At 35.2% G+C, this 14,200-nt stretch overlaps 1 protein-coding gene across 8 annotated transcripts in view; it reads right to left on the bottom strand.

The window, feature by feature from the left end:
- The window catches only part of adgrl2a (adhesion G protein-coupled receptor L2a), a 113,208-nt gene that overhangs the window by 33,256 nt on the left and 65,752 nt on the right, over nt 1-14,200 (bottom strand). For all 8 annotated transcript variants that reach the window (XM_088927761.1, XM_088927753.1, XM_088927755.1 and 5 more), the window contains one exon: nt 7,815-8,615. In XM_088927761.1, the coding sequence (XP_088783887.1) occupies nt 7,815-8,615 (801 nt within the window). The remainder of the gene's footprint in view (nt 1-7,814; nt 8,616-14,200) is intronic.

Below are 14,200 nucleotides of genomic sequence, written 5' to 3'. Positions count from 1 at the left end.
ATCAGTTGTGAAATACAAGTCCCAGGTGGTAATCACCTATTAATGGAAGAGTAATAGCTAACAGAATAAGTCAATAGCAGCTCAAACAATTAAAACCCTGTTCTGTAGATCAAAAAGAAACTCACCAAATACTTTGTGGAGGAGCCAAGAAAAGCGAGGGGAAAATAAATGAATAAGCCATCTGCTACAAAACTCACTGGTTGCATATAAAAGCATTAACCCCTTCAGAAGACATAAAGAAGACATAATAAATTACATAGGTATTTAATTCTGTCAGAAGCCTTTTTATGTCAAAACTGTAGAGGCAAAACTAAATTCTTCAGTCTTAATACAGTCATTCATTTAGTTTCTGCTTTAATAATGTACTCTTAAATTCAAAATACAAGGAACTACGGCAAAAAGCCAATGCAGCTGCCATTGTCTTGTCTGCATTTTTCTTTGGATATTCATACGTGCTCCACATTTCAACTTCAAGCGTGCAGATCTCTGTTCTCCGCTCCATGAAAACTTGCTGCCATGCATACAGCAGATGTCAGCAAATTTACAGACACCTCCCAGCTATCTCTGCGCGGGCTGTTAAATTAATCATTTCCAACTTCAGGTTCAACTTTACGTGTGCTCTCTAACCCTGAGGTGATTCGGTACATGTACAGGGTTTCAGCTGGCTCCTGATATATACAAGTACTTTTACTGAACATGAAATCAATGGTCCCATAAGGTTTCAGTGCACACTTAGAATGATCCGTGCTTTAAGAAAAACATTTGAAAAAAGCTAATGCTCCTGATGCTACTTATACTGTAGGCTAAGGAACGGCACAGAGAAATAAATAGACCATGCAACCTCTGCAGTGAATGCTGATAACACAGCACTTCTTTGTATTTATTAAATTAGATAGTTCAGGCCTATTGTTGTGTGAATTCTATCATATTCCGAAAGGGGAACACTTATAGATGAGAAAAGCGATTACACTGACGATGTACACTGAGTCAGTACAAAAATAAGTATTTATAGGACACAACTTTGGCAACACTTGTAAAATCTCACAAAAAACAAGGTTTTTCTTCATACTAAATCTTGCATTTTGACTACTCCTACAGAATGTCAAATGTCTGAAATTATATCAAAAGGTATCAACTCTTACTTTTGCTTGTATGTTAAAATTTACACCTCACAGCTTAGTACGTTTCTTACATGCTACAGAACAGAAAAAACGAATTAGATGAATACAGATATACACACATAAAAATAAATTAATAAAACATTTCCACTTGGGGGGGCAGAAGAACAAATACTGAGGTGCATTAAAATGCAGCATATGCTACTGGTTCCAAATGTTCCAATAAATGACTACTGGTTTTAAATGTCTCTTACTGTAAGATGCGAGAGGAATGTTGCCTTTTGATAACCAGAGAATGTCAACATCCTCAAGATTTGTAATTCTATTAATAAATTCCATTTACAGCCTGCCAAACCACTCTGGAAGTCCACATTCATGCAGGTATAGTGGTAAAATGATTAAAACGTGGTAACTTCAGGACTGGGTTTATATATTCTTGAGGCTAGCGCTGTCCCCAGTAAATACTTTTTTACTTTAATTAATCCCATCATTAGTAACATAGTAGAGAGGCACCAGAGGACTTGTATTCATTCTGTTGGGCACTTTGCTGAATACAAACAGCAAATGAAAGCAGCAGTATGTGAGCACTGACAATGTCCTGAAGCCTACTTTGATCATTGGCCAGACTTGACTTTCTGCCAACCAGGCCAGCTTCTGTAGAGACAAACTCATGACTAAAGAAAAATGATGGCTTCTGTTTGTGATTACAATAAGACCCTGACAGATAGAAATCTGTGTCTGTAACATTTATTAATGATATGTTTATGTTGTTCAGAATACTGTTTTCTAACAGCATTCCTCCTGTGTCTTTAACACCGATCCTGTATCCAGGGAAATACACAGTATGGCATTTACAATTTCAATGCAAAACATCTTAAAATACTGCAGGCTTTGTTATAAATCAGGTCGAAACAAGCTCAGATTTTTTGTTGTATAGTATATGTATTGGGATAGAAAATGATTTTTACATGAATTACATTTTTTACACACCAGTGCAGTCACTGACAGCTTTATCATTACAAAATTGGAAAGGAATAACAAAGACTACATGAATGTACAAACATTCACAAGCAAAACAGCTAGATTTCTCTGTGAAAAATTCCAAAACGCATCACCTCGTATTAATCTGATGACCCACTTGTACTCAGATATTAATCTGAAATGAACAGTCTGGCCTACTTCGAGCAATGTATTCTGAAACAGAGATGTAAAACATTGACAGGGGGTATAAAAACTCTTGGCTTGGTCCTATTAGGGTCAAGTGTATAGACATGCTACATGATCATGACATGACAAGTATCAGCCAGGCATTATGCTGCATTACAGCATCTGTATACCAAAAGATAACTTTTAATAGATATACTGTACCTAAATGTTTTATGACTCCCAAATACTGCACAATATACACATACATGTCTTATATACTCTTTACCTCTCACTTTCTATTGCAATCTGTATATTTTATAGCAGTCTACCACTTTACTGCATACGACAACATTTAATTCACTTCTATAATATAATATAGATATACAGCATGTACAGAATGTATCCCATTCAAATATAAATTATATGTGAGTTTGACCCATGGTTATTTTTCCTTGATTTTTCTTAGGCAACTCCCCTCCCCCACCACTACAACAATAATATTCCTTCATTTGTGTCAGCTAAGATTCTAAATGTGTTTTTTTTCTCTTGAACAATAATAAAACAATTTCCACTATCTTAAATTTCTGCTATGTTCAACACAATGTCACACAGTAGGAAAATGTAATAAAAATAAAATGGTATATGGATACAGTGCTGTGCTATATTTACCTTTTTTCACTATGATAGTACAGCTGTAACAAACGTCAACAAGACAGTGAAAATGGAGAATTCCATTCTTACTACAGTACTATTGTACATACAAAAACACATACTATAGGCTCAGTTTGCAAACCGCAAAGGTTAATTCCTCTGTGAAAATTAAAAAGAATAAAAACATTCAAATTCTCAAGCATTTTTCAGGTATGTCTATATATAGCCTACTTAATACTCTGAAACAAGAACAAGTACTTTACATTATTAAGTAAGGAGCAAAGTTTAAGTTCCAAAGCATTTTAGTTTTTTCCACTGAACCTCAAAGCAAGCAAAAAAAAAAACACCATACACAATCTCCCTGGCAGCTTCTGGTAATCAACCCTACGAAAGACAAACTCCAGTATGTTTTAATATTAAACTACTCGATTAACCATTTTATTGTGAGGCCTGAGAGGTTATTTTTTCAAAACTAATAATTTCAGAAGTCAAATATAGTTTTGTTTATATATCCCTGCATTTTGCCAAAGGTACAGCTTGTGGAATTTCAGGTTATTACTTATTTATTTGATTGCTTGAGACAAGACAGAATATTCTATCAGGTTCTAGAAATGAAAGTCTTTACAATGGTACAAGGAAATTTTGATCCTTGATATTAAGACAAACGCCTGCTTTTTCCCTCGTTTAAGTCTTACTGAGCAAAGGTCTGTGACAAACATGAATGTTAGGTCCCATGTTTCCGTACGCTGAATTTTACTAAATAATCACTGTGTTATATAAGCACTCTGATGAGAAAGGAAACATTTTTGGAATTCTTTTCTTTTCCTTTTTCTCCTTTACAAAAAGCATCATATAAATAGATACATTTACAGCTGCATGTATGCATTGCAAACTTAATTATTTAATTGCACCCCCATTTCAAACACCTGCTCTTTGGTGAAGCTAGCATTCATTTGCATGCATCTTCTTGACCAACGCAATGGCAGGATACTTTACAATACTTGCCAATGCAACCAGAAGAAACTAAGGTTAGAGGAAGAAGCAGTAGAAAATCTGATATAGTCATTTTATCATAATATATTATGAAAGACAAGCTTATTTGTGTTTAAAACTGAGAACATTTTTTTTTTACACAGAGAGATTATGGGTACCCGAAAGTCAATACTTTGACTTGAATAAAGAAACCCGACAGATGAGATCATCAGATCATTCGGCTGCTTACAACCAAGTAAGCTACCTCCTTTTGTTTGCAAGCTCCTTATTTTTATAACCCCTTGTGTCTTTTTTTCTCATCCGGGGGGAGGGCAGGTGAAAGTCACATGCTCTCTTGTTCATTCAACACCACGGAAACCAGGATAAACTCTGGCCCAATGAGCCGTTGTGGCTTGGATATGGAAATTACTGTCTTTTTTCATGCAAAAAATCATTCAGGCACCCACTGAAAAAGGCCTAGTCTACTGTATCTTGTTTTGTAATATAATACTTTGAATTGAAAGATGCATCTACTAGCATTTTATATTATAGCTCCCTTATCAAAGTAAATGTCTAGTGTTTCCTAATTCACCATAATGTTGGAAAGATCCTTAGATGTAAAATGTACAAAAACAGAGTGTTTATACTACAAGGTGGTTACAGTACAGTATTACTTACAGTTCTAATAGGACAAGCTGTAAAACCTTCAGCTTTATTTACATGTAAACCTGACGTTTTCCTTAATCTTACTGGAGCCTTGAATCTTCCTTTGAAACATCCTACATGGCTGTTCCCCTATAACTGCCCAAAGATTTTGTTAATTACAGCAGATCACACACACACTAAAAAAAGCACATCAGCAAGAGGATTATTCACTTCTACAGGCTGATAACACTTCTGCAAAATAAAAGCATATGGTTGACATAAACGGCACAAAAACCACACTGAACTGAAACTATCAAAGCATGCACATTTGTCTTGATAACTTTAACCAAATGCTCTACTCAGTATAAAACTTGACAATTTTGTTCTGGCAGCTCTCTATATCAGTGGGTACCATTCTAGAAACATCACACAGGCGCTTTGTGTTACTGACAATGCTGACCAGAGCAGAAGTGATACACATGTCCTGTGCTAATGTTTAAAGAAATCATGTGTCTTGACAACAGTGAACAACCTATCTAATTCCTTTACAGTTTTTTAAAAAAATATTCAGCCAATATAAAATGGAGTAAAAATCAGACACAGAACCAGATTTTCAATAATTACATTTTAACCTTCCTAAAAGATGCAACTTACCATGACTTAACACAACAACAGGAGTGGTAAAACAACAAATCTGAAGTTATGCCTTTTACGTCTCTATGAAACATTGGAAGTACATCCTACAAAATAAATGATTCTTTTTTGTTTGGATTAAAGCATTTTCATTCTCCTGCATTAGAATAACAAATATAGTCTGTAGTGCTGTAACCCAATCATGCAGTGTGTTTACTAATATAAACATATACTTTCTGTATCCAGGAAAGATGCTGTTACACCCTTACCAAGCTGAACTGAAATGCTTAGGAAGCTTTGTTACTGAATTAACAATGCTGAGTCTTTAAAATCTTATAAAAAAAACATTTTGGAATATAAGCATAATATTTTAAATGGAACATTTCCTTATATTTATGTGAAGATGACATCATGTAAACATTTTGACTGATATTATATTATTAATACAACATAATATTTAAACATTTTTTCTGCATAAAGGGTTTCACGGGACAGTACAGCACATTTTCCTCCCTTATGAGACCCAATAATAAACACAATAACTTCCTTCAGTCAAAACCAAAAAATACGTATTATAAATCATGGCTCAGGCAATGCAACGTCTTGTTGGCTTGTACACTATGTCTATTGGATGTTACTTTATTACCGATTTATTTGTTTCTTATCTCTGGTACTGTATATCTGTATAAAACAGGTTATGCCAAAATAATCACTAAACTAGTACTTGCTGTTTACCAATCAAGAACAAACTAGTTCACTTGCCACACACTGTGCAGATGTCTTTAATTAATATCAATAGTAATAATAATGCATTTTATTAATAATTTTGAAAAAAGCTCAGTGCTGTAGAATAAAACACACAGTACACCAAACAAAATTTAAAAGAGTAAGAGAGAAAATAACACAGTAAATTGAAAAGGTAACACATGTATTATAGGCTATAGCAGAAGCCGAAATGAAAAGCCATTTTCAGACTGTTTTAAAAATGGCGGCAGTCTCAGTCTCTATAATTGATTTGGGCTTGAGTTCTTAGACATGGTGCTCCACTGTGTGGAGCCTATTCTTTAGTAGACTATAATGCAATTAGGCTTTAAAACAACCTGAAGCTAGATCATTCAGTGTATTTCCTGAGCTCAAGAAACTCCAAGTCCATCTAATTTGCACAGGAAGCCAGTACATACAGTGCGCATAGGATGGGAAGTGCCAGCTGAAAGAGATTATTCTTAATCAGCACGTGGCTGGACATAAGGAATCCTATTTAGAAGCTTAGTGTATACCCCAGAAAAAAATGTGCTACTTTTAAAGTCTAGTTTTGATGAAATAAAGGTATGTATCAATAATTTAGCATTAGATAGAAGCAAGGACCTTAACCGATCAATGTTACACAGACTGAAAATGATACCCTTGCACTTTTATTTTTCTTTTCAAGCTTTACAGATGCAAATTGGTCAAAAACCATGTCACACTGCTGTTTCTAGTTGCTTGAATAAGCATTAAATCTTCCTGCACTAAATTCCTAAACCTTCTGACATTCATTAGACAGTAAAGCTGTAGATCTTTAATTAAAAATCTCAATGTGTTTTAAGGGCAATAAAGAAACTTCAAACAAGTTATACTCTTTAAAAAAAACGAGTCATCAATTCCTTCCACTGATGACTCCATCTTCATAGCTTTGGCTGCATACTAATTTTAGATCTCATGTTTAGATGTTCTCCGTTTCATATATTCAGCAGCTGTAACAGGGTCTTCTGGGTCTGTAACTTGTTTGTGCTTCACTGTCACAGCCAGGACTCATTCAGATGACACTACACAAATACCAAAGCAAATAAATATTGCAAAATGGTTCCCCCGTGGATCACTGCTTGACGACCAGAGTCATGAAATATTGTAGTATGTGCTTTGGAACACTTTGGCTGAAAACCTTTGGCAATGAGGCAGTGCAGTAATTACAGAAATTATCCATCACAATTTATGGACTCTTAGCCCAAAGAAATGTCTGACTCTTTGCAGTTCTAAAAAGCTAAATTAAAAACCTACCCTTCTGACATAACCTGATTTTTTATCTCTTTCCTCTGTGCAGTCTTATACCTCTTCTCTGAAGCCATTTGTGCTATGTAATACATATTAAGTGTTGACTATTTGTTTAAAAGCCTAGAAGCAGGCTAGTTTAGGCTGTGCACTGTTGGGATTGATCTTGTACTATTACCCTAAGGCTGCCTATCTACTTGTCCAAACAGGTACAGGAGAACTGCTGTGGTTAGGTCTCAGTTCTCACTGGGATGAGAGCTCGCTGCAGCGCCTCATGATCATTACTATGGAGAAGATGGGTGCCGCTAGCAATATGAAGCCACAAAATCCCAGAGCACTGATCTCCCATGATATGATTAATGAAGGGCGATTATGTTTACTGTCACACTCATACCACTCTGCTTTTTAGATGCTTTATATGCTCCAAAAGCTTCTGTTACTCATCTAAAACAAAAATAAACTCAGAATTAAAAGCAGTCTTTTATAACTGATACACTCATCTGTATCTGGAACACTCAACTTTGTGGAAAACCAAAAGGTCTATATACACTTAACATTACATCTTAAATCTTAAAGTATTTTGTCTCAAGAAATCCTGCAAATGGAATGAAAAAATCTTACCTTGAGCAGGGTCAGGTGGTCCAAATTCCAGGGTATACCTCAATATGTAATAATTATTCCACACGTAAAGCTGATTGTCTCTTGGATTGTAATCCACTGCAGCAATGTACCGGTATTGGTTGGGGAATGGAATATCCACAAACTCCCCTCGGTTTTGCTTGGTGTTATACACATAATCAATCAGACTCTTGCTCACTTCACTCTCGTTCCCTACATACGTGGAACGCACCACATACAGAACCCCACAGATCATGAAGGCGTTGGAAGCAGACCGTTTGTCATATGTCGTCTCCCAGGTGGCCTCAAAGCGTAAGGTGTAAGGGTTCAGCTGGCTGATGACTATCATTCCGTTGTTCTGCTCCGTGGCATAAATCACCCACAAGCCGTTCTCATCTACAGCCAGATCAATGTCCGTTTTCCCACCCCACTTGTAGGGTGAGGTGTCATGGTAGTTGGCGTTGTTGATGATCGCCTCCCCGCTTTTGATCCTAGTTCTCAGGTCAAACTTTACAATGTTTCGGGTCCTTTCCTTGTTAAAAAACACAGCGCCATCGTACACCACAAATCCAGTACCGTCCACTCGGTGAGGGAGTTTGTATGTGGTGGTTTGACGCCCATTCTGGAAGTCATCCAGTGAAGAGTACTCTATTAACGTGTCTGTACGATAAGGAGTCCAGGGCATGAAGTAAATTTTGTCACCCGCCTGCAGGGGGTCTTTGCACCAAGCGCCTCCTTGTTGCTCCGCCTCAAAGAGAAAGGAAGAATCCGCGACAGCTTTCAGAGTCCCAGGACAAACAAAAACTAGTAATGGGGGAGAGTAAAAGAAGAAAATAATTTAAGTAAGCAACATAAAACAAACAAACACAGAAGGTATCAGTACAGATCACTTAGGATTCTATTTCTGACACTGCCTTGGTAAGGGGTTGCCCAAGAAACGAGTGAGAGACAAAGCATACTTTTTGTGGCCGTTACTCTACAATTACATGATAAACTCAGAAGTTTACTGCATACAGAAGAAGAACAACACACTCATTGTATGAGAACACATTTGTCCTGGACATTTTTCTTCAGTAACTGTAGAATATTACCTTTTGGTTATATGTATTGAATTTTGGAATGAAATAAAACAAAAGGTAAAAATATATAAATAAAGACAACCAAACCAACTTTCTTTCTGCAAATGAACAGCACTATAGGCAAGGAACAACAAAAAGTTTGAAGAGCAGGATTCACGGCCTGCTCACAAAACACTGATATTGACGCCAGCTTTTTTCTGGCATCCGTAATTCTTGTCATTTTGATATAACAGAAGTGTCTTTTTTAATTTATGGTTGAAAAATAAACTACATTAAAAGTAAAAAACAGTACACATTTATTTGTGTAAGCTACCTACTCAAGAAAGTGAAACTAGTTTTATTCTAAAACAAGGGATAGGGGTGGAAGGCAGTAAAGGGGAAAGGAGAAAAAAAAGACAGTTGAAGCAGTGAGTTCAGAAGGCCAAGAAACCCTGTTACCATGACATGCTATGGAGAGGGTTTTGGAAGCCAGGCAAAATGGGATTCTACTAACACAAGAAAGCACCCAAGGGTATGGAAAAGGAACCTCTAGGCACTCCAGCGACTACACCCCACAACCTTCTTAAAGCTGCAAGTTTCTTAAGCTTTAATTATTAGTAATCTTACTACTGTTACAGTTTATTGACCTGCACAGTCATTATGGACTATTTTTCTACTGCCTGCTAGGATCAGAACACCAGAGTGGGGGTAGGAGGTTAACAACCATATGCCACAAAACAAGGAGCTAGGGTTTGGATTGTGTCAGTTATTTACCTTTTTGCTCCACTTCTATTTTAAGCGTTGGAAGAGAGAATGAAAAGGGAGTGCAAGGAAAAAAAAGAGATTAACATGAATTAACTATCAGCTCTAAGGTTACAAACGCAGTAACAAATGTTATGAGACAAGGACTAAGAGAGGCAGACCTAATTTGGGAAGGGAAAAAAGAGAAAGAAGGTGAACATCAGTAACAGCAGGTAACCCTGGCATGAAAAAAGGGTCGGGTTAAGAGACAGAGGTTTAAAAGGACAATACAAAGTGTCACCTTTTAAAAGCTTTAGGCTTGTGTAAGGTAAAGATAGACAGGAGGTGACACAACAGGCCATTATAAGATTTCAAAAGTGCTTTTCATCTCTTAAAGAAAAGGTTAGGGCTGTTAAGCCAATCCACGATATCCAGTGCATTGTCCCTTTAAAACCATTTGGATTACTGAACACACATCACACACACCTCAAACACAATATCTAAAAACTTTTATATGTAGATTATAAAAGTTGATATGTGCAGAAAACCCCATGTGTTGTACATAACAAAATCTTTAAAATCCATGCTTTAACAAAGATACAATAAATTCATTATAAAATGAAAAAAATGCCTTGTTTCTGTCAATGATACATTTAGTTATACTGCCTGCATCTAATCAATCAATTCATTTATCTCTCTATGCATATACAAAAATTGAAACAGCAGAACATTAAACTTTTAAACATCCACTGTTTTTTTATTATTATTGTCATTAATAATGCATCCTTATTTTACATATATATTTATGTTGCTGTCTATATATGATATATTCAGCAATGACCCTGGATGGCATAATTGAATATGTCTCAACAACTGAACATCAATGACTTCCAGAAGATTACTTTTGTGAGTCATTATGTGTGACCTTTTTCTTTAGCGTTGAGAAGTATAGTGCGTGTTTTGAATCTGAAAACAGTGAAGGTTTAAACAGAAATGGTAACACAAAATGGTGGTAGCATGTATTATATTTAAGGAAAGTGAACCTTTTCCTGAATAGAGAAACTACAATGAAGGACTGTACTAACACTTAACTACTGTAGGTCTGTTTACAGTCACCAAATTCAAAATCCATGAGAGCTGACCAGTGAGAAGAAAATAATATTCTTTTGACTTTAAATAAAGTATTCTGAGTAAATAAAGGACTATAGATAACAGTTGCTGTTATAATGATCCTGAGATAAAAAGCACTGAAGAATGTTATTTAATTGCAAGCTACCTGTGCATCATTTAAGAAACATCTAGTTTCCTAAAAAAATGTGCAGTGTTTTTTAACACTTACCGCCCACTTACACTCATGAATATTCCAAAATAGGAGTACTGCACATTAATATGAGCACACATGCATCCAAACATTCAATAGCTACAGTAAGTCAACATTTCTATCCAGTGTGACCCATTAGATATTAGATAACTGTGACTTGTTATCATTGTTTTAATATCATGTTATCAGTTTCCATCCCTTAAAAGAAAGACCAAATAAAACTGCCTTCTAGATTAATTGCAAAAACAATCACAAGAAATGTCAGCAAGGCTTTAATACAATCTTAATCATGCAACCTTATCAAAGCATTGAATAAAAGACTGACATCTAAAAAAATGTAATTAACTGTGATTCTGTACTGTTGTGCTCGTGATGTGTTTATTGTTGCATGTTAAAAAGGGGAAGAATAAAGGTGTTAAAACACTATTTTTTATAGTCCTTTAGGTTAAAGGTCATCATAAATATACCCACCGATGTTTTAACAATGAAGCAGTTTACTGTCATTATAAAAAAATGCAATATAAGTTCATGTTTTGTAATTATTACAATAAAGGTAATTCAAATAAAGTCAGGAAAATTACACTGAATGCTTAATTTACTGCCAGATTTCATTTCATATCAAGTATTGCTTAATATGAAATGTACATATTATTCCCAATTGTTATCTCGTTTCTACCTTTCATAAATCAACCACTTTATCTGTATTGTTTTTGTGAATAAACATTCACAACTATTGTTAACAATTACTAGGAGCCAACAGACACCAGATACTTTTCTGTCACATTTTCATAATGTTGCAGAACTGGGTGCACAAAGAAAGAAGATTGTCAAGAAATGGTTTAAACCTGTTGAGATGCTGTTAGCTTGAGGAATTTAATAAGGTATTGCTTTTGGTGATGCCTATTTGAATAAGAGGAGATGTAGTGACATGACTTCAGATTTAAATTAGCCATAATCAAAGACAATTAAAGATGTGTTTGCATGTGATACTATTACAGTTCATCCCATTTAAACAAATGTTCAAGGAAACTGTGTCAATCCTAAAACATTTAAAAATGTATGTGCTTAGCTACTATCATTATTTTATTAAATGTACAAATGGGGAAATTAGGGGAAAAAAATATCCCTGATCTATCCAATGTGATGTTCAATATCCAAAAAAATATCTAAATCAGTTTCCATTTTTGCAACAACAAATTACTCAAAACAACATGGAGATACAGAAAAAATGTTTGTGTAATAGTGTTCAGTAATGAAGGGGTGGATTTTCAACACTAAGATAAATAAGTGAATAATACAGTTTCAACATGCTTAATTTTTGAAGCAGTTCACACAATAAAAGCTGTGTGTACTTTCACAGTAATAAAAACTAAAAAATAATTTAATTTAAAATAAACTATTGGCTTCATCTTAAAAAATGCAACAACTGTTATTATTTATTATGGGGGTGCAACATAAATCATATTTGCTCACCTACTCAAAGCAAGATCAATTAAAATCAGATACTCTATTGAACAGTATTCTTGCTAGTGGCCCTAAGAAGAGTTTCCCTGTGCACAGCACAGCTCCATCATCAAAATGTGCCCCGAAAGCACCTGGTATTTACTACAGACCAATCCCTGATAATTACAGATGCTCTGTAATAACTATAGTCATTGAATGACTGGCAAAAGAAGTGGATTTTTCATGTGTCTTCTACATCAAATTCAAAACATTAAATGTACAAAACTGTGTACATTGACACAATCATGCATTTTTATATGGAGTATGTTTCAAAGAAGGTGCTTATCTGTATTCTGCATAAATTCAGGCAACTGGTAAAAATAAAATAAAAACATTTTTAGCAGGTCTGTTCAAAGAAATTATTAGGCAAAAATAAAAAATGAGTGTTTCAGATACTGTGCCAAATCTAGGTGAAGAATGTGATGCTAAAGACAGTGTACAAGCATTAATGAGAAAACAGGCATAGGTTATTCAATGGTCACAAATCAATGATAGATGCTCCTCAAAAGAAAAAAAAAAACAGGCAATTTAATCAGTTATGCCCAAATCTGTATTTTGTTTTCTTAGGTAGCTGAGAAGCTTTTGGTATAGAAAAACAAATAGTGGGTGAAAAATAAGTGTCCACAGACTAACACAAGACATAGCATCAACCACTGGGAGTGTGATGAGAACACTTCCAATAAAATGAAACTGACTGGGTGTGTTAAACAGAAAATTTTCTTTTCCAGCAAAGCCGGGATACAAGACAAATAAGCGCAAACTACTATTTTGGCCTGCTTTACCGTGCTCACAGCTAACAACATAACTCTTTTAGCCTGAATGTATACTAAAAACAAATAAACAGCTTTTTTGCTTTTTCTATGGAACAAATTAAATGTAATATAGAAAAGAAAAATCCAATGTAGAACTTAGTGAATACTCATTGTAATAACATACAGCTGCATAATACTAACTTTATAATAATTTTCAAAATCACTGAGAAAAATCTTAGTGCTATGTGCATCCAGGTCATCTTACCATTAAGTCCTTTAAACAATCAAAGATTTACAAAATCTTTTTCTGCTCTTGAACTGTTGTTTTGCATGCATAATATTCGTGTAACTTGATACTATGCTAAAGCTCTCAGTGACATAGGATCACCAGGTGTATCTGATGGTGAATAAAGAACCACATATGCTACTTTCAGACATGTAAAGTGCATTTAAGCATGCTCAGTGGAAGGTCAGGTTAAACAGTGAACTGCATTCTTGTAGCCTATGAAACCAAACACAGAACAAATGAATTAAGAAACCGCAGAGATATCAGGAGCAGCCAAAGAGAAGGAGAAAAAAATCTGGAAAGGAAAGAGATAAGACCGTTGACCTGAGTCTTAGGTATTAGTAAGTATCAAAGCAGTCATCAGTTTCTAGACACAAGAGGTACAGTAAAAGTGTCAGGCACTGGTTGATTCCTGCAGATTGTACAAGGAAAGAAAAGAGTGAAACATTTAATGAACAACATTCACACATACAAAAGAACAACCCCTCCCCATTCCCCATCCTCAAAAATAAAAACTCTTTAACTCAGTTCCATTTAAGTTAAGGCCTTGACATTGACAGCATATCAAGAAAAGGGCCATTTTGTCATCTAATGAGAATGATATTATTGTTTTAAAGACAGTTAATGGTGTTTGCTTCTTCATGTTGCCAACTCAAACTATTCATTTGTGTCTTGTGACCCAAAATCTCACATAAGACCATGGACAGGAAGAGCGTGTGTTTGTTTAA

This window comes from Atractosteus spatula, chromosome 11 (assembly GCF_055471065.1).
Source record: "Atractosteus spatula isolate fAtrSpa1 chromosome 11, fAtrSpa1.hap1, whole genome shotgun sequence".
NCBI lineage: Eukaryota > Metazoa > Chordata > Actinopteri > Semionotiformes > Lepisosteidae > Atractosteus > Atractosteus spatula.
This window is presented reverse-complemented; position numbering and strand designations above follow the sequence as displayed.